Source organism: Panthera onca, chromosome C1 (genome assembly GCF_046562875.1).
Source record: "Panthera onca isolate mPanOnc1 chromosome C1, mPanOnc1 haplotype 2, whole genome shotgun sequence".
Lineage (NCBI taxonomy): Eukaryota > Metazoa > Chordata > Mammalia > Carnivora > Felidae > Panthera > Panthera onca.
This window is the reverse complement of record NC_138346.1, coordinates 159,317,798-159,339,146: the sequence shown is the minus strand read 5'-3', so window position 1 is coordinate 159,339,146 and position 21,349 is coordinate 159,317,798. Positions and strand designations below refer to the sequence as shown.

The 21,349-nt window shown below is 37.3% G+C and overlaps 1 protein-coding gene across 1 annotated transcript in view; it reads right to left on the bottom strand.

Moving 5' to 3' along the window:
* ERICH3 (glutamate rich 3) overlaps positions 1 to 21,349 on the bottom strand; it is a 106,601-nt gene that overhangs the window by 78,619 nt on the left and 6,633 nt on the right. The window contains exons 2-3 of the mRNA XM_060622022.3: positions 2,946 to 3,039; positions 375 to 500 (exon numbers count right to left, since the gene is read on the bottom strand). Of these exons, the coding sequence (XP_060478005.3) occupies positions 375 to 500; positions 2,946 to 3,039 (220 nt within the window). The remainder of the gene's footprint in view (positions 1 to 374; positions 501 to 2,945; positions 3,040 to 21,349) is intronic.

Here is a 21,349-nt window from a genome sequence, read left to right as displayed (position 1 = left end):
TAATTCATGGCAGTGGAATTACTGATATTTAAACAGATGTCACTTTTTTTTTTTTAGCAAATGGAAATTGGGGTACAGATGGTGAGGGCTGGTATGTTTAAGAGTAGCCATTATGGATTAAAAATCTACATTTGTTAAATTAAATATCACAAAATATATAATGATGTCCATATTTTTCTGTAACTGAAATCGAGAAAAGCTTACTTCAGTCTCTTGGCTCCTTGCTACCCAGAGATTATAGAGTATTTCTCAGGGCACCTTGTTCCAATACTTTTTAATGAAATACAGGAGGAATTCCTCTGCTTCTAGTACAGAAGTAGTATTAATTATCATATTAGAAACTATCTACTATAAAGAAAATATGAATACTTTACCTCCATATCAAGAACCTTATGGAAAATAGCCTGAGCTAGGCACTCCCGGATATATTTTTGGTGATCCCTCTTCATGATATTTAGTTTGTATTCTTTTTCGGAAAGTATTCTCCCACTTCTTGTGATCTGTCATGAATAAATAAAACATACATGGAAATACAAAGCAAAAAATGTATTGTTTGTTACCAAAAATGGAGAGATGGCGTGACAAAGAGACAGAGAGAGGGGCAGCATCTTCTAAGCCTAAAAGGGCATACTACTATGGCTGGTAAACTCACTCTTCATGAATATTTCATAAGGGAAAAAAATCGGTCTCATATACCAGCATTGGCAAAACACACACAGGTGGTGCACTTGACGTTTAAAACAAGGTTTTCATTAGAGTCACAATTTCTCCTTGATGGAACCCAGGTGTTCTTTTCACGTCTGTCTTTTGAACACATTTGGGAAGAAGAGGTGGAGCGCTACCTTGAAACAATGAATAGGAGCAGTGATCACAGGACTGATGATCTCACAGGAAATAACGTTGAAGGGCAAAACATGTAAGCTATAGAGGTTCTCATCAGTTTGTTTTAAAAACAATTGGTTTCATTACTTTATTTTCACAGTTTTTTCTCCTTCCACTCTCCAACCCAGAATGTAATTTAATGTGTCATGATTCAGATTTCTTTCAGATTATGCAGTGCTGCACATATAAAAGACTCCAGATTGCTTTCAATTGGCATCATTGAAAATGCCAGGAGTGGTAGTTTCTGGTTTTTATTTACTTATTTTTCTTTGCTTTTGCTTTTAATCCTTCCTGAGAGCATATTTGTGGTATTTTTCTGTATCTTCTATCCTGGATTGTTCATCTTCTTCCTTTCCACTTAATTATGCCCTGCTCTTTCAGGTCTAACCCAAGCCCACATATTTCTTAATTTTGAAAACTGTAGTTTTTTAACACTGTTGTGGCAACATATTGGAGCACTGCGACCAAGGAGATTGGTGTTACAAGTGATTGCTTACTGATGATCTTTTTTTATATCTTTTTTTTCCCTGATGAAAAAAAAAGGGTGTGTGGTTCTAGAAAGTGTTCCCAATCACAAATAACTCAGTTACGGTCTTTGAGATGTGTTCTCCGCCCGGGATATCGTGCCATATGTTTCCAGATGAGAATAAATGTTGAGAACATTCTGCACTGTGGCTCCCTCCTCAGTTAACAGGTGTCATTGTTCTCCCCCCCCCCCCGACCCCCCCTGGGGGAAATCTGATCTCCCCAAGTAGACTGGAAGCTCCTATAGGGCAAAAGTTCTTAAACTGGAGCTCACATTAGAATTACCTGGAAAAGTGTTGAAAATAGATTGGTGGGCCTCACCCTACAGCTGTTGACTCAACAACAGGTCTGGAGTGCGGCTCCAAAATTTGCATTTTCTAACAAGTTCCCAGATGATGCTGAACACAAACAAGTTCTAGAGAAATCTTCCTTATTTGAGTTGGCATGCTACATAACCAATGTTCAATAAATACTTGCTAATGATGTTAATAAGTAAATACAAAGTCCTTTCCATTTATACATAAAGCTTACCAATTGTTATCCAAAGAAGGAATGTTAATAGTAACCACAATAATTGCAACAAGCATTTATTACACCTCTCTTATTGCCGCAACGATCCTGAGGGCTGGGTATCATTATCTTCATTTCACAATTGAGGAAGCTGGAGCTGAGTAAGTTAAGTATGTGATTTGCTCAAGATTCTATGACTTGTAAATGGCTGAGCCAGGTTTCAGCCAGGTCTGTCTGATAACAAAGCCCCAGGAGACAAAAAGCAAGCTCTCAGGAGATCTACCCTGCCAGAGTTCCAAGCACAAAAACAACAATTAGAAACACAATGCATATCCTTTCAACACCATGGCAACAATAGTTAAGGAAATCTTTGTGTTTTAAGAAGGTAAACAGCTAAAATCATTACTCACACTTTGTATAACCACGCCTATTTCTTTCAGTGGAAAACTGTAGTATTTTTTTAAAGATTTTCACATTAAATACATTTAGAGGAATAGAAATTTTGTGGAAATGATAGTTTTAGAGCTATGAAAAGACACTAATGTTATCAATAAACCCAGGAAATGAAACAGGTTTTTAAAATTCAAGGGGAAATTTTGAACTGTTCGTGTCTTCCACACCTTATTCTGTGATTATTAAAAATAATATTTTTTTTTTCTGAAGACAGTAAAGTCTTCTCTGTGCTTAATCCCTAACAGTTCCTGGCTCATACAATGTGTTCAATGAATACGTGTTGAATAAATAAATGAATTAACAAATAAATAAAATATGCTATTGGAAGCTCATAGGGTTTTTCCTCAATAATTTATAAGTAGCTTTAGCAGTCATTGTGACCTCTCTTCCTATCTTTTGAAACACAGCTTCAAAAAGATAATCTGAGCTCTGGAAAAGAAGTAATTTTTCTAAAAAAAAAAAGGGGGATGAGGAGGTAGGTGTCACTGATTAGCTCAAAAAGAAAACCAGAAAAGGGAGGAAATTACTGGATTTAATGAAACAAGAGGGCAGGTAGAAAGTAAACCAAATCTTACCAGCCCTGATCTTAAAAGATGCCGTCTTATCCTTGTGTTGTTAAAATATCCAGTCAGGTGTTTATCAGTAAGACTATTATATGCTGCAAGTAATCTGGAAGATAAAAATGAAACCATTAAGGTTTTATGAAGTGTTGCTTGATAACCAAGGCAATTCTTGACTTTCTCATCCCCAAACTGTGCATAATCATTCACTTGTCCAGACAGACAATTATTCATGTGTTTAATAAACAGGTTTTGAGCAATTACTGTTTTCCAGGTTTTATGATAAGAACTGGGACAGTCCTGACATTGTTTATTTTGCACACAAGTATGGAAATCAGGCATGAACAATTAAATTGGGTGTGAAAAATCCAACAACAGAAATATGCATAACTCACGGGGACACAGAGAGTTATGGACACCACCAACTCCAGTTGTCAGGAAAGCCCTCACAGAGGAAGCCTGATGGAAAACTTGGGAATTCCTTCAGAGGACTCTTCAGCCTCCTGCTTCACCCTAAATTCTAGCAACAAACTTACGTGCACCTCCTCAACATATTCATTCATGACTTCAGCATACCACGCATGGTCCCTCTACTGCCAAGGCCTTTCCCCGACCCTTTAGCTAGTGGATAAAGACCCATGATTAACAATCATCTCTTTCCAGAAAACATTCCCTGACACAAACTGGATGGACCTGCCACTCCACTCCCCCCACCCCCTGCGAAACCTTGAGTTATATTACACATGATTGGAAGGTCAGAATCGTGTGTTATTCTTGGTATCCCTATAGATATTATTTATTGTGTTCCCAAATAATGATGTGTCAATAGATGAAAACACAATTTTGCTTGAGACTTATTTTTACTGGTGTAAACTTCTAAATTTAAGGTCAGCAGCTTAGAACTCTTAACTTCCAGATAGATAGATAGATAGATAGATAGACAGATATCTCCAGACAATGTCATTAATTCCACATCCAGAACTCCCCACCCTTCCCCCAAAATTCACAAATTACTTTTGATTTCTAGGATCTTTTATTTTAAGAGTTAAAAGAAAACAAATTGATTGATGTTATACTTGGGTAGATGGTCAATCCGAGCCTATAAATCAAAGTTTGAAGCTATTTTTTCTAAGTTTTAACTTATCCTCTACTGATTACTATCACCTTACAAAAGCACATACACATACATGTACATGTAGGTATATATGTTCATCCATATACGTCCATATACATAAAGGTGAATATATGTACATATATATATATATATATATATATGTATACATACAGAGCAAGATGAAGACAGACAGAGGCAGAGAGAGAGAGAGAGAGAGAGAACACAAGTCTAAACATAACCCTAAAATAAGGCTGTCTTAAAAAAAATGTATACCCTATTACCTGCAACACAGATTACAGTGTATACATACTATGAGCAGTTGATCCTTAACTTACTTGGAGGCTAGAGCAGGGACTTATAGAATCAAGTAAATGTCATTAGTGACAATTTTATTTAGCTGCCTTAATTACATGGAGATGGTATTGGTGACCTTTTCCTTTCTCTTTTCTCCTTAATGCCCATCTTAGGAAAGTTATATACTGTCAAATGGTAAGAAAAGTTTAATTTTGTCCACAAAAGACACCAAAAGCCGTTACAAAACCCAGAAGGCAAGATGCCACACGAGGGTTGCCGACGTGTGAACAACTGTGGAAACCATTATTTCACTGGGTTTATGTAAAAAGACAACCTGAGGGCTTCAGTAATGCACATACGAAACCAGCCCCAGATAATGCTTTGAAACTATCTTTTAAATGAACTGTCTTGGAGTCCTATAGTTCATCAAAGGTTTCCTGTCTCCAAAAGGTCAACACTGTATCCCTTACCCTTTCTGAATCTCAGAATATCTTTTCAGCAACTCATTTCAGAAAGGTGAGCAGGTGTCTCTCGGTCCTAACAATCATGATTCCACAGCTCACAGATTCTTAAGATAAATCATTAGACAGATATCATATATAGTCTTTTGTCTGTTTTTCAGGCTCAAGTTTTTAAAAAAAGTCAATAGTTTTAGGATAGCTATGAGCGCTAAAACCCTGATTAAATGAAATAGGGTCAAAAAGTTAGGATAACATAAACTTTAACTTCCCTACTGACTGAAAATAACCCCCTTCTTTCAATTCAGAATTTGTTGCAATATTTAGGTCCTAAGGATAAAGCTTAGCCAGCTTTGGCACCACTTCATCTTAATTCTTCTCTCTCAGGCTCCTACGAAACGAGTTTGTGTCCACGACACCCCTCCAGTCTTACTAAAATGCCCAGTTGAGTTGAAACCTTTGAACACATCAGCTTTCTCACCTTTAGGAAAGACTGAAAATCCCTGGTTGGGATACCATTTGTAGAGCTACTCTTTCCATGACTATCATTTACAACTGGACTTGGCAGAAAAGCTGAAAAATAACTAGCTGGGTCGATCCAGGGTCAGTCATTTCTTTTTCAGCAGTACCTAATTTATTTTTTGTACTGAAACTTTAGGTTAACAAACTGATAACAAGACATTGTACTAGAGTAAACTGTGTATGGATTTAGTAAAACAGCTGTTATGGACTCAATGTTTCCCCCCAAAATTTATATGTTAAAGTGCTAACCCCCAATGTGATGGTATTAAGAGGTGGGGGCTTTGGGAGGTGATATGGTCAGAGGGTAGAGCCCTCATGAATGAGATTAGTGCTCTTATAAAAGAGACACCAGAGAGCTCCCTTGTCTCTTTCCCCATGTGAGAATATAGCAAGAGAATGGCCATGTATGAACCAGGAAGCAGCTCTCAGAAGACACTGAATTTGCTGACACCTTGATCTTGGACTTTCCAGCTTCCAGAACTGTGAGAAATAAGTTTCTATTGTTTAAGGTACCAGTCTATGGTACTCTGTTAGAGCAGCCTGATGGTACTAAGATAGCAGTCAATGCAAACATTTCTCTTGTATACATATAAATGTACCCTGTCCTGACCATGAAGCCTCCTCCACAGGGAGATGGTAGTAATCCTGTGTCTCAGCCACAATCATGGTCTGTTTCATTCCTCCTGCTCTGCTTCTCTTCATTTGTGCTTGGTATGGGTTTGTAGCCTCCCTTTGCATTTACTCAACTATAAGAACTTTACTGACCTAGCCACAAATTTATATTGGTAGAGTTTTTCTAATGTTTCTGCCTTTGTCCTCACCACTCACTGCCACTGTTTCCCCAACACACACACACACCGTGTTCTTTTCTTTCTTATACTCAGCAGAGCCCTGGGCCAGATGAGGTCACCTCACCTGAACTTGGTGATTGTGTTGGTAATTGTGTTGCACTGGGAGCACTCCACTCCCTTTGTAAGTCACTCTCTGCATCTCAGGTCAAAGCTGGACTTTTGGTCACACTACCCAGTCCTGAGATCCTCCCCTGCTGCCATCCATAGGATCAACAACAGCACTGGTCACAGCAATTACCAGGCCACTGGGACTGTATCATTTAAAGTCCATGCTGTTCATACCAAGTCCCACAGCTAAATGCCCAGATCAGCCTAACTCATCGGCTTCTTTATCAGATGCACAAGACTGCTTACTCACCTCCTGGTCTCTGGGTGGAGAACAACCGGCCACCTGGCTCAATGCACCAGGGAAAACAGTACCCCAGGAAACAAAGCAGCCCTGTCCCTTTCCTCCACTTCAATACACACCCCACATTCCTGTGGTGCATCGGGATTAGAGGAGCAGGCTGCTGAGACACTGGGAGTGCTGTCTCTCCAGCTGCAGCGCTTCAACACTAAACCCTCAAACCCATGCAATGTTGAACATATAAATAAGGCTCTGAAATAATAAAGTTGGGGTTTCTTATCAATCCCTCCATCTGCCCCCAAAGAGAGAATCTATCCCATAAAACCCCCAAATGAACAGACAGACACTATAATATTATTAATCACAGACATTTATTGAGCACTGACTATTTTCAGGGTATTCCATAAGGTACTAGGGATACAGAGACAGCACAGACCCTGCACCCACTGAGTTCCCAATCTAGTGGGGAAGTGTGTGTGCACATACAGAGTGTGTGCATATGTGTGTGTGCATGCACATGTGGGCATCCTTCATTTCTGCCTGTGTCATAAACTGATTCATTCACAAATAGATCGTGAGTGTTTACATGTCTCCATGTCAGATTCTGTGCCCTAAGCTGGGCAAGGAATGTAATATTCCCATCCCATGCTGCAGATTGCAAGCATCCCCACATACATAGTCTCATGTGATTTCTTTTAGGCCCCTATTATAGATCTTCCATTTTCCTAAAGTATAAAAGCTCTAAAAAAAGATTATCATTTAATGAGTCAGTCCTGGGAAAACCTAAGGTAACACTTTTTCACAGTGATAGAATTTCTTCAGGCCTCAGCACTCTTGAACCTCAACCTCCTCTCCCAGCACTGCCTGTTCCCACACTGCTTACCCTTGGTGAGAGGAACAGATGTCGTGGTTAAGACTCCAGTTCCAGTTCAATCCTGGCTTCACCATCACTGGCTCCATAACTGAGAGCCAGTGACCTAACTATGCCTGGATTGTTCCACCTTCCACAAAACACTAAAACATGAACACAACTCAGCCAAGTTCCTTGACACTTTCTAACAAGGATCACCTTCCCTCCAGTTTCCAATAACATGTTCCTCATTTCCATCTGAGACCTCATCAGAATGGCTTTTACTCTCTGTTTCTACCAACATTTCTACCAACATTCTGTACATGATTATTTATGTATTCTCTGAGAAGTAAACTTTCTCTTCAGCTCTCTTTTCTTTCTGAGCCCTGACCAGAATCACAAGAAAATCCCTTCACAAGAAGATATTGGCAAACCAAATATCTGATAAGGGGTTAATATCCAAAATATATAAGGAGCTCATTACAACTCAGTAGCAAATCACCATCATCATCATCACCATCCAAATAAAAATGAGCAGAAGACCTGAATAGACATTTTCCCCCCAAAAAGCATACACACGGCCAACAGGTATATGAAGGGATGTTCAACTAATCATCAGGGAGGTGGAAATCAAAACCACAATAAGATACCACCTCACATCTGTTAAGATGGCTATTATCAAAAAGGTAGGACATGAGTGTTGGTGAGGATGAGGAGAAAAGCAAACACTTGTGCACTGGTGGTGGGAGTATAAATTGGTGCAGCCACTGTAGAAAACAGTATGGAGGTTTCTCAAAAAATTAAAAATAGAATTCCTTATGATTCAGCAATCCCACTTCTGGGAATACATCCAAAAGAAATGAAATCATGATCTTGAAGAGGTATCTGCACCCCATGTTCACTGCAGCATTATTCATAATAGCCAAGGCATGGAAATACTCTAAGTGCCCATCAATGGAAAAATGGATAAAGAAAATGTGATATATTTGCATTGTAAATGTGATGCCATTTGAAATAACATGGATGCATCTTTAGGGCATTATACTAAGTTAAATATGTCAGAGAAATATAAACACTGTATGATCTCATTTGTATGTGGATTTTTTCCTCAATTTTAAAAATTTAATAGGCTGGAGAGCCTGGGTGGCTTAGTCGGTTAAGTATCCAACTTTGGCTCAGGTCATGACCTTGTGGTTTGTGAGTTCCAGCCCCATGTCAGGCACTGTGCTGACAGCTCAGAGCCTGGAGTCTGCTTCGGATTTTGTGTCTCCCTCTCTCTCTGCCCCTGCCCCACTTGCACTCTGTCTCTTTTTCTCCCTCAAAAATAAATAAACATTAAAAAAATTAGGAAAAAAAGATCTAATAGACACAGAGAGTAGAATGATGGTTGTCAGGGATTGAGGGTGGGAGAAATGAAGAAATGTTGGTGAAACGGTACAAATTTTCAGTTAGAAGATGAGTAAACTCTGGGGATCTAATGTACAATACAGCATGGTGACTATAGTTAACGGTATCATATTATATAGTTGGAAGTTGCTAAGAAAGGAGATCTTAAATGTTCTCACCACACCAAAAAAAAAAAAAAAAAAGTAATTATGTGAGGTGACCGATGTGCTAACTAACCTTACTAAGGTAATCATTTTTCAATATATACATTTGTCAAATCATCATGTTGCACACCTTAAACTTACACAATGCTATATGCCAATTATAGCTCAAGAAAGCTGGGAAAAAAAAGTTTTTGCACCTTAAAACTTTTCCAGTCTCTACCCATTACCAGTTCCAAACCTGCTTCCACATTTTTAGGTATGTGTTATAGCAGCATTCCACTCCTTGGTACCAATTCCTGTCTTAGTCTGTTCAAGCACTGTCACAAAATGGACTAGGTGGCTTAAACAACAGACACTTAGTTTTCACAATACTGGGAGCTGGAAGTCTGAGATCAGCGTGCCAGCATGGTCAGATTTCTTGGTGAGAGCCCTCTTCCTGGTTGACAAACAGCCATCTTCTCTTTGTACTCTGCACAGTGCAGATAGAAAGGCAAGCTCTCTCTCATCTCTTCTTATAAGGGCACGAATTCCATCATGAGGGCTCCATCCTCATGACCTATCTCTCAAAAGCACCAGCTCCAAATATCATCACACTGGGGTTGTGGTTTCAACATATGAATTTGAGCCTTAGGTTAAGTCACTTGTTGAAGATCATATAACCTAAAACCTGTTCCTGACAATATTTGTCAGATCACAGTGAAACGCCACTCACAAGGGCTTGCTCAGGTAGGGACCAGGATGCTAAGTATGATGACAGAAAAATAAGAATCATGAAATATTCACAGAAAAATGTAATTCCATAAATTCCCCAGTATAGAAATAGAAAAATTTTAATGAAAATTCTTATAGACAAAAATTAACAAATACATAACTTTCCTTTATAAATGGCCATATCCTTAGCATAAAAGAGATGTACCAAAATCTTTAAATTATCTTATTCTTTAATATATATTTCTGTAATTTGCTTTACGATGCAAATTTCTCTAGCAAACTTGTTCAGAGAGAATATAAAGAATAATTTTGACACAACCAGTTTTATTTAGCTCAAATTGTGACCTCGCCCATCTGAATTAATGAAGCTTATACTAATTTATTATTGCTGTTGTACCAAAGTACATTAGTAGCTTAAATAACACAAATTTATTATCGTATACTTCTAGAGGTCAGAAGTTCAAAATGGGTCTCACTAGACTAAATTCAAGGTGTCATCACATTTGCATTCCTTCTGGAGACTCTAAGGGAGGATCTTTTCCACATTCCAGAGGCTCCCTACATTTCCTGGCTCCTGGCCCCCTTCCATTGCCAAAGCCAGCAATGGCCGGTCAAGTCTGCACCATCACTGAGTGGAGCTCTATCTCACAAACTGGGAGATATGACCTGAGCCAAAATCAAGACTTGGACGCTCAAACAACTGAACCACCCAGGCGCCCAAGGTTCTGGCTTTTCTGCCTCCCTCTTGCCTATGCAGATACACTTGTGATTACTTACAAAAGTCTACCCACATTAATCTAGAATGATCTTTTTATTTTAGGGTCAGCTGATTGGCAACCTTAATTCCATGTGGAAACTTTACTCCCCCTTGCCACATAAATTAATATGTGCACACGTTCTGATGACTAAGACGTTGACTTTTTTGGGGGGCCATTATTCTGCCTATCATGTGCCTTTTCCTATATTCCAGATGCCAGGGAGCAGAAACACTGGCTGTTGAATGTTATGGCAATTAGGCTACAACACATATTTTCCAATGACCATGTTCAATCGTGTCAGTGATCCTCACTTTCAAAAAGGACACTTCCCAGATGGAAGAAGGCAGTTCTTGGAAACACACCAGGAGGAACAAAATAAACGGGAGCCTAAACTTTGATGTGCCAAATGTGAACACTAAGGCAAAAGAACAAGAGGTATACTGTGGGACAAATATATTCAAACAGTATCTTTTTCTTAAAAAAAATTTTTTTTTAACATTTATGTCTTTTTGAGAGACAGAGACAGAGCATGAGCGGGGGAGGGGCAGAGAGAGGAGACACAATCTGAAGCAGGCTCCAGGCTCTGAGCAAGCTGTCAGCACAGAGCACGATTTGGGGCTCCAATCCACAAAGAGTGAGATCATGACCTGAGCATGACCTGGCTCAACCAACTGAGCCACCCAGGTGCCCCCATATATTTTTCTTGTAAGGATAACAATATAGAGATAACTTCTTTAGGTGAATCTAATATGTGAAATGACAGATTAGCCCATAGGATATAATTGTAGTCACGTCAAACACTAATTAACCAGCATTTAACATATCTCATTAAATTCAAATAATTATTATATGAAACATTAAGAAAGAAGAAAATGTTGCCAATTACACCGCAGCATGCCACTGACGTAAGCACAAATGATTTTAGTAATGTTAAAATGTGAAAAAATAATCTTAGCATTGATGACATAGGTTACTATACATGCTTGATTACTGCACATATATAGATATATCTGAGGAAGAGGAAAAGAAGACATATATAAGAATATGGCAGGGTTGCCACCATTAGAAGCCTCAAATTGAGGTTAGAGGATTTTACACATAAAATAATCAAAAAGCATACAAAAGTATATTTTAAAAGTAGTAACTGTGGAGTATTGGAGCTGACTCATACTGGATCTAATGAGATAATTGTTAAAATTTTCATGAGTTTTGCAAGCCATTTTTAGCTTGAAATTGGCCATTGTGGGAATAGTTACACCACAGAAATTAACAGACACTATATAAATCAAGGTTCTTTTTCTTTCTGAAAAGCCAGTTTACCAGCACACCACTAACTAAATTTCAAAAGTAAGTGGCAAGATATATCATGGGAGCTATTAAATAAAACGATTCATTATATGAGTCAACATATAGAAGTATGCCTTACATAGTATTATCCAGAAATTCATCTTCTATATGCAATATTTGACCAAAGGGGCTTATATACCTGTTCAGCCATTTCCTATCCCCAACAAAAAGAGCATGAGGACTCTGGAAAACACATTGACATTTGTCAGTGGCATTTCAATCAAGAAATTTTATGCAAGATATCTCTTTACATTGCCACAAATGGAAAGGTTCAACTCACCTACCAGTCTGGAAAAACTGATTACATCATTTTATGCTCAACAAAATCAAATGAGACTTAGGTGAATGAGCACGGTTTTATTACTAAAGATGATCAAGATGTGCTTTGCATCTACAAATCTGCAATTTGTAGAGTCTCATAGTGTTCAAAGAGGGCCTACCTTCACTTGATCTTAGCCAAAAGGCCGAGAAGTGATGGGGAGGGCCTACCTTAAGTCTCCACTGGCAAGATAGGGTTCTAAGCAATGACAACCAGATAAAATGTTTCTGCAACTCACTTATCAAGTCTTTGTATTGGGAAAGCAAGTTAAACAAATCATAGAATATTGTGGTTTGATTGGCATTATGTTACAATTCACAAGCAATGGAGCTCCATCTCCTGACCCAAATAGATTTCTCACTGTCCATTAAGAAGACTTGTAAGAATCCCCAGAATTTCAGCTCTGTGAGGAAACTCATCATACTCAAGCCAACAAACCAAGACTCAGATTTTGAATCTCAGTAAGATTCTTAGCAAAGAAGTAAATAAAATCTAGATGGGAACAACTTCCCCAAATAAAATCTCTGAAAACAGCACCAATAACCAGAAAACTAAAGAAAAATTAAACTACATAGCTTCCAATCACTGAACACTGCATGTCTGTCATTTAAGAGTGAAAAAATTTAAGAAATACGTGACCAGACACTTAAACTCTTAACAGATGCAATGATTTTCCTGTAGTTATTTAAGGCAGATAAATCTATATCAAATACTTCAGCCCAAAGTAAATTTGATGAGATAAAAAAAAGGATGAGATTTGGGGCTAGAAGGCTTGAGGTCAAATTCTAATTCTGCCCTTTATAGGATGCATGACCCTGGAGAATTCAATCTTCTCCCTTTTGCAATTATCACCATGAAGTCAAACGCTGTGACTGCTTCCTGAAGTGGATGATCTAAGTTTACTGGTCTGGAAACGTATTTACCTGGAGCCACAGGATTATTTATAGAAATGACCACATGAGGTCTAGTCAACTCTCTCATTTTATATTCAGGATACTGAGGTTATATTTATAAAAGTAGGCATAACTCATCAGTAAACTCAGATCAAAGGACTCAAAAAGAAGATGCCTGAATGTCACAGAAATTCTCATAGAATTCTACCTGTCCCTTTCCTAGGGTCCTTGTCTCCCTACCTTACACCAGAATTTCTTTCATCATGTTTGAGCACTCCTTTTATTTATTTTTTATATTTAAATCTATTTATATTAATTTTGAGAGAGAGAGAGGATGAGCAGGATAGAGGCAGAGAGAGAGGAAAGACAGAATCTCAAGCAGGTTCTGCACTGTCAAGGCATAGCCTGAGACTGGGCTCGAACTCATGAACTGCGAGATCATGACCTGAGCCAAAATCAAGAATTGGACACTTAACTGACTGAGACACCCCTGATCACTCCTTTTAGATTCATGTAAGATTCCTCCCTGTATCCCTCTTGCAGATTGTACTGTGATGCCATGTCTACAGTAAACACTCTGCCAATTTTTGTGGAATAAATGAATAAATAGTTAATGGAAACAAAATCAATTGGCCAAATTCCTTGACATAGATCCTTTCAAAAAATCCATGTGTAAGGATCATAACCCCTCTTTTGCTTCAGGATAATAACTGAAAAGAGTTTATACCAAAAGAGATTCAAAAGCTTGCTTTGCCTAGATTGGCTTTTTTAAAATTCAGAATACACAGTGTGGATGATCATGCCAACAATATGTTTTGTTGTTTTGTTTTTGTCAAATAAGTGCTTTTGCAGTGTAATACAAAATTGCATTGAAAGAAAAGTTCCTAGGGAGGTAGGACAAAAAAACAAAACAAAACAGAACAAAAATCTTTTGAGGAAACTTGAAGAAAGACCAATACAGAAGAGTAATTCACAGAAGGGTCAATTATTTTCCAACACTTTATAAGAAAAGTCTTTGCCAACTAAAATTAGACCATGAGTCTCTGCTGCCTGCCACTTTGTAGAGGGTGATTGAACTACTATTATACTAATGATTTTATATTACATTCTTCATTCCTTTTATTTGTATCCAAACCTGCCAGATCTCTGCAATTATGCTAAATATTGATTTACAATTTCTCTCAGCTTATTCCAACGATGCAGACAGATGAGAACCACAACATTATTTTATTTATAGCCTTAATATGATGGTTTGAAGTGACTAGTAAAACCAAAACTACTCCAACTGTGCTGACCACTGGTGGGATAGTTTTGCAATGTTCACAGATGAGGCAGTAAGAAAACAGCATGTGGGAAGTCAGTAGGCCTGGGCCTCCCTGAGGTTGACAGTTCCCAAAAGATGAAGTTTGAGCCTCTAAGCTCTTCTCTGGAGACTTAAGAATTTTGCTTCTTTGAACAGGAAAAAAAAATTGTGGCCACTTAAAAAATATGCATTAATAAAAAAAATAGTATGCAAACCAAGGGAGATAATGAAGTTGTTTGGAGAAAAGATGATGGGAGGGTGGGGAGTTCTAGAAATCAGTAACTTTCATCACTAGTATTTATTGATCATTTAATTTTTTTGTAGTGCACACAGTAAACACTCTATATAACATGAGTTATATATTTTAATTCTCAAAGCAATCCTGCAAATTACTATTATCTGCCTTTTTCACAAAGAGTAAACTAAGGTATAGAGTGCTTAGATAAGTAGCTTACATCTAGTTAAAGACAAATCCACAGTTCAAATAAGGGGCTGTTCTGCTTTAACCACTACACTGAACTATGTTCTACAAGGTATGATCAATAGTCCTGAAGAGCTCAGCCTGAAGAAGAAAAAGCATATGGGGGCCAGATAAGTGAACAGTTGATCTGTGAAAGATGCTAAGAAGGCAGGATCATCTAAAACCACGAGTGAAAGTACAGCAAGGGCTGTCTGGCTCAATAAAAGGAAAATTGTTTAAAAGTCAAAGGAATGACCTATAAGATATCACACCCAACAAGCCTGGGACTGGACAGTTTTGTAACAGCAGTGAGGGTTTTAAGCGGGGAAATAGCATGACTAGAATATTCTAAGTCTCCTTTTAATACTAAAGTCTTTCTGCTGTGTCTTGAGGACGCATAGTATGGTAGTTGAGAGTTTCACTTCTCAAGTCCAATTCCCTGAGGTTGAACCTTAACCATTTAACTATCTCAACTATTCAGTAGATTAGCAATGAGGGGCAAGGTAATTAACTTCCCTGTGCCTTATACCTTCCTCTGAAAATGGAAATAATAGTAGTGCTACTTTAGAAAGTCATTTGGTGCATTGAGTGAATTAATACTAAAAAATTATCAAATTACCAACCACATACTAAATGCTCAATGGATTTTGGAAGTTATCAATGAGTTGATGTACTTTAAGAATTAATTGCTAAAGACTTAAGGATGTGTTAACTAATCTTATTGTAGTAATCATTTCATAATATATACATATATAAAATCATCATTTTGTACACTTTAAGTTTGCATAGTGTTATTTGTCAATTACATCTCAGTAAAGCTGGAAAAATAAAAATGAGAAAAAAACAAAAAAGACTTAAGCAACATATGTTGTGGGGTTTTTTTTAAGATTTTCTTTTTTAAATGTATTTATTTTGAGCAGGGGTGGGGGGCAGAGACAGAGGGGGGAGAGAATGCCCTCTCTCATGTGGCTTGATCCTATGAACTGTGAGATCATGATGGACACTTAACAGACTGAGCCACCTGGGTGCCCCTTAAGCAACATATATTTTGTACAAATATCAAAATAAATACATAATAGCTGCCACTCACTGAGTCTCTAATATGTGTCAATATTCCCACAAGGAAGGTAATTATAAGCCCCAATTTTTGAAAGAGGAAAGTGAAGCACAGGGAAATTAACTTTTCTAAGTCCATGTAAGGCACGACTGAGATTCAAATCTATGTCTCTCTGACCCCCAAAATATTCCTCTTTCTACTATAGCATACTTAATCTCATATTTTTAAATGAAACACTGATTTTCCTTTTGGAATGTCATCCCTTTTCATTTAAGAGAACACAAACAATAAGATGATTTTCAGACAGTTCTAATCTTTTAGACACTTTAATCACTTGTTTGTGCCTCCTTTGAAATGCTCTAACCTTCTGTTCACACTCTCCCAACAGTTTCTAAGTTTCCTTGGGCCTTATCTCCCGGCGTCCTTCTTGAGCCACCCTGCTCCTTGAAATAGGACTTTGGGATCTGGTTCATGCCCCATGCTCTTGCATTTGGCCCTGATACTTCAGGCTTTCCTTTTTTTTTCTTCTGTGGGCTAATTTCTTCACCAAGGACTGGAACCTCAATAACCCACTTCATAGACTACAGCCTGAGGTCAGCCTCACTCACTCCCTAAGCCCACTTTCTATTCTGGAAGGTTCTAGCCTGGGCCAAAGCTCTAAGTCTCAAGTTTGACAGAGAAGAAAGAAGAATTTGTAGGAAAGAAGAACTTAACAGTGCTAACCTCATATAAATCCCTATGAATTATGATAAAATAGTCATTTGCTAGTAGTTTGAGAGAGAGATTCCAGGTGACTGATTTCAAGGGGAAGAAATATTCAAACTCACTTTTATAAAGGTTGACAAGATGAACAGAAATAAATCTGAAATTAATTTAACCTAGAATTAAAGGCAAAGATCTTTCACTTAAAACAAAACAAAACAAAAACAAAAACAACTAGTGTGCACATTTAGTGTTGTATCTGAGGTTCCAAAATGGGCAAAAGACATTACGTGGAACCTAATGGTAAAACCAAATTTGAGGTATCAACTTCTCAGGCCAGGCCAGCTTTCACTTGGTTTTATAGCATCCTTGCTTGCTCCTAAGAAGATGTCAGCTAATAAACAAGTAATGTTGTCTCCTCTCACTTATTCAAAGTCATAATAGGCTACTATTACCCAGGCAATGATAACTACAATTATAATACAGTTTTCTGTTAACTGAAACCAGAACATTTCTATGAAATCTTTCATAAACCAAAATGGCAGAAAGCAATGAGGTGATTACCATTGATTTATATGAAAACATTTTTTAAGTATTCCCAGACCCAAGAAATAATCTCTTTTAAACTTTTCTGATACATTTGGACACATCTTGCTAATGATTGAGCAAAATAAATCAATATAAAGCACAGATACTAACAGACACAGATCAAAGTTATAGTGGCTAATGCTGATATGCAACGTGTAGTTCCCAGGGAAAGAGCTTGGCGGGGCCACTCTTGCTGCTTGGACTGCATGCTACCTGGCTAAAGACTCACTGCAAAACACATGCTGGATGCTGTTCTTGCTTTTCACCTTGTTTTATAAAAGCAAAAATCTTCTCCAGATTTCTTCTGTTAGCAAAAACAGGTACTAATAACATAGGTCTTTAGTAAACGCAAAATGGCTTAATGCAAATGCACAAAAAACAGGGAATATCTGTATTATGTTTTTAGAGAGTACTTTTTACTCTCTTTAAATGTTTCTGGATATTTTATGTATCTCTACATATTTTTAATGCACCCTCTTTCAAAACTCTTCCTGAAAATTAATCTCTCCAGAATGCCTTGTCCAATTACTCCAACTCTACATCTAGCTCAGGACTTAGGAGTGGAAATTCTCCTACAGAAATCTGGCTTATTCTTGTACATTAGTACCTACCTTACTGCTATGAGGCACTACGTTAGCATATTTAACACTTGCTATGTGGCAGGCCTTGTGTTAAATGTTTTAAAATATTTCATTTAATGCTCACAACAATCTACAAAACGGACATATTTTCCACATGGATGAAAAAAAAAACAAAATCAGAGAGATTATACAGAATTCATGTAGGGCCACATGTGGCATATCTGAACTCAAACTATCCAAGTCTAGAGCTAGACAGCTAACTACTAAAACACTGTGCTACCGGACACGGTTGACTAGTACCAGAAGCAGTTCCCAAACCCTTCTCCCTTGACTGTCTCCCACTAAAGTTACAAAGATCAATACACTCTTTCCCGCTCTCTCTTGCAGGTAGGCATACCCACTGATGCAGTTCTGGTCAACAAGATATTAAAGGAAAGTGCTGGAATGTTCTGGCAATGTTTTCCCCCTTGACTTAAAAAAAAAAAAAAAAAAAAACCTTCTTTCACCCATCTTTTTCCATTCTGTTTTGGATGCTTTTATACAAATATAATGACTGGATCTAGGGTAATCATCTTGCTACTGTAAGGAAAAGACCAAGAAAATTGTACAGGTAAGAACCCAAGTCCTGATATTACAAAAAAAATAGTCACCTACCTCCAGACTACTTGTGAAATAAATAATGAATGTTGTTATGGTTTAAGGCACTTTTTGTTTGGTTTTCTATTACTTGCAGTTGAACATACTCCTAACTGAGAAAACTACCCCACTGCCCCTGGACAGCAAAACTCAATGAGGTTCAGTGACTTTTGAAGTCTTAAAAACCCTCACTATTTAGGTTTTCTTCAAGAACTCAAATGAATTTCTGGAACAGAGTAAGTGCTTCCTATGATAGCTTAGTAACTAGCACATACTCGGCACTCAGTACATATTAACTGAATGAATGAGCAAATGTATTCTTGAAATAATCATAAATGATCACTAACTTAGGAAACGTATGTCAGCAATTATTGAGCTAAGTTCAGGGCACAGTCCTGAAGTACACAGAGGACCGAAGTATGTAGAGGGGTGAGGCCTCCACCCTCAAAACATTTGTAGGTATAAGGGAAATACGAAGACGACTGCAATGCAATGAGGAATTCCCCTCCTGGGATTTGTTGGTGTAATTTTAAAAACAGTACAGTCTTAGAAACAGCTTTTCAAACAATACATCATTGTCAAGATAGCTTTAAAAGTAGGTTAATACATAGGAAAATGGAGAAAAAAGAAAATGACAAAAAACCTGATTCTAAATGGTAGGATTTCAAGCAAATTTTATTTTTCTTTGTATTTTTCTTCTCAAAGTAAAAATTTTTAAAAATACAGATAAGAATAAGGAGGAAAATTAAAAACTACTTGTAACCCTAATATCCAGAAATTTGAGATCCCTTCTAAGTATATTATTCTAATTTACAGCAGATCATTTTTATTTGAATCTAAACAACAGAAACAATATTATTATAAATGTCTTGGAGCAATCTATGAAAAGAGACAACTTCTTAATATGAGAGCCACATAATATTAACAAATATAAAATATTACAATCCATGGTATATCAAGAATGTCAGATTAACTGCTACTATAAAACACTACGATTCAATTCAATTTAAAATCCTTAGTTTTTAATGCTGTTTCATAACTACTATGTGCAATTTATACTCTCTGTTTAGTTTCCTGCTGGTTTTCTCTTGTTTCAATATTTTGCCCTAAGAATTTTCATTAATTTATAAATGCTCATTACTATTATAAGAAAATAATAACAGTCACAGAAAAATGGATCACCAGCTTAAAAATGTTCAATTTTCTGTCCCAACTAGTGTAAGATGCTGAGAAGTAGGGAGTAATTTGATTACTAATCAGACTAAAAACAAAGTTTCAATACTTACCAGTAGAGACCATTGACTTATTATCTTAATTACTTCTCCTCACTAGTGTTTTAACCATATTTTATGTTTGCTTTGAGTTTTATCTCCCTGTTCAACTTTTGGCTTCCAATTTCCACTCTTCATGACCCTTATATTGTTAAATCATTTATTTTCAATGACTGCTTTTCTCATAAAGACCATCCTTAGTTTTCGTAGGGCTAAGAAAGAAAGAGCATCAGCAATGACAAAAGGTTGTATTAGTGTGGTAGGGCTGCCATACAAAGTAGTACAGACTGGGGGTCTTAAACAACAGAAATTTGTCTCATAATTCTGGAGACTAGAAGTCCATGATCAAGGTGTCAACAGGGTTGGTGTCTTCTGAAAGCCATGAGGGAAAGGTCTATTCCAGGCCTCTCTCTTTAGTGTACAGATGGCCATCTTTTCCCTGTATCTTCACATGGTCTTCTTTCTGTGTGTGTGATTGTGTCATAACCTTGTTCTTCTTATAAGAACACCAATCATATTAGATTAACTGACCCAACTGACCTCATTTAACCATAATTACCTCTTAAAGACCATATCTCAAACTATAGTCACATCTGAGGCACTGGGAGTTAGCACTTCAACATATGAATTTGGGTGGGGTACAATTCAGCCCATAACATAAGCACAGCCCAAAAGATGACCAACTGAAGTATGTAACATTGACTTAGATAGAAACAAGGAATGTATATCCCAAGTACAAAGAAACCTACACTTTGATTCTGAATTATCTGTGCTGGCAAACAGAAAAGGATCATTGATGATCCATCCGAAAGGGGAACAGATACCTTCTGGATCCCACCACATCCATGTGGGTAGTTTGGATGGATGTGGAGAAGATAATGAAGCTCTCCAAAGAGAACCCCCAGAGCACTGGGCAGAAGAAGAAATTATACCTCACAATGGCTTTCCCATAAGCCAAAAAAGAGTTAACCATATAAAAGAGACCAGGAGACAAGAAGAGTGGGGGTCAAAGGGGACTCTCAAGAGAATGAAAAGTTATTAAGGAATCCTGACCCATACATCTGCACTTTGAAATGTTCTTCACTTTTAAAGTATATGTCTTGTGGTTCACTATAAAAGCAATGCTTTGACAACAATTCTCAAAAAACTTTTAGTCCTAATATTGACAGAATCTCAGTAAAGCGTGATTTTTCAAGCTGCATCTACTGAACTTATAACATCTTTTTCTCTTTCCCCTGGAAAGACATTAATCCAGAAAGGCAAGCTCTCAGGTGACTTACTTTAATCCAAATATATTTTCTGATATAACAATCTGCAGCAATGATGTTGTCAATGAAGGATGTGTTTCCTAATTGGAAGTCTTGGAAGGAGAGAGTTATTTAGAGCTTCTAGCTAAGAAAAAAAACAAAAACAAAAACAAAAACAAATGGCTTCTGATCAGTTAGAAACCAGAGGTATAATGGAATCCTATTTAACATTTGGGTTTACTTTTTTTAGTCAGCACACAATGCAAATATATTATACGGTCTCAAATATCATTAAAAATCACGAGCTTAATCCATAAAGTACAATACTCATGGTTTTGTGTATACCACACTATCCAGTAATTCTTTGTATGCCTTAGTTTCAGAGCCATGGAGTTAGGCCAAAGCAAGGAACTAAAGAGAAATAAAATGCAGTGTCTATACCCTCAAATAATTTGCCTTTGTGGGCACTACCTAAGATTTATTCAATGAAGTCAGGACCAGTAGTTGAATATTCAAACAAAACATTAAGTTAATGAGGTAACTATATATAAATGTATTTAC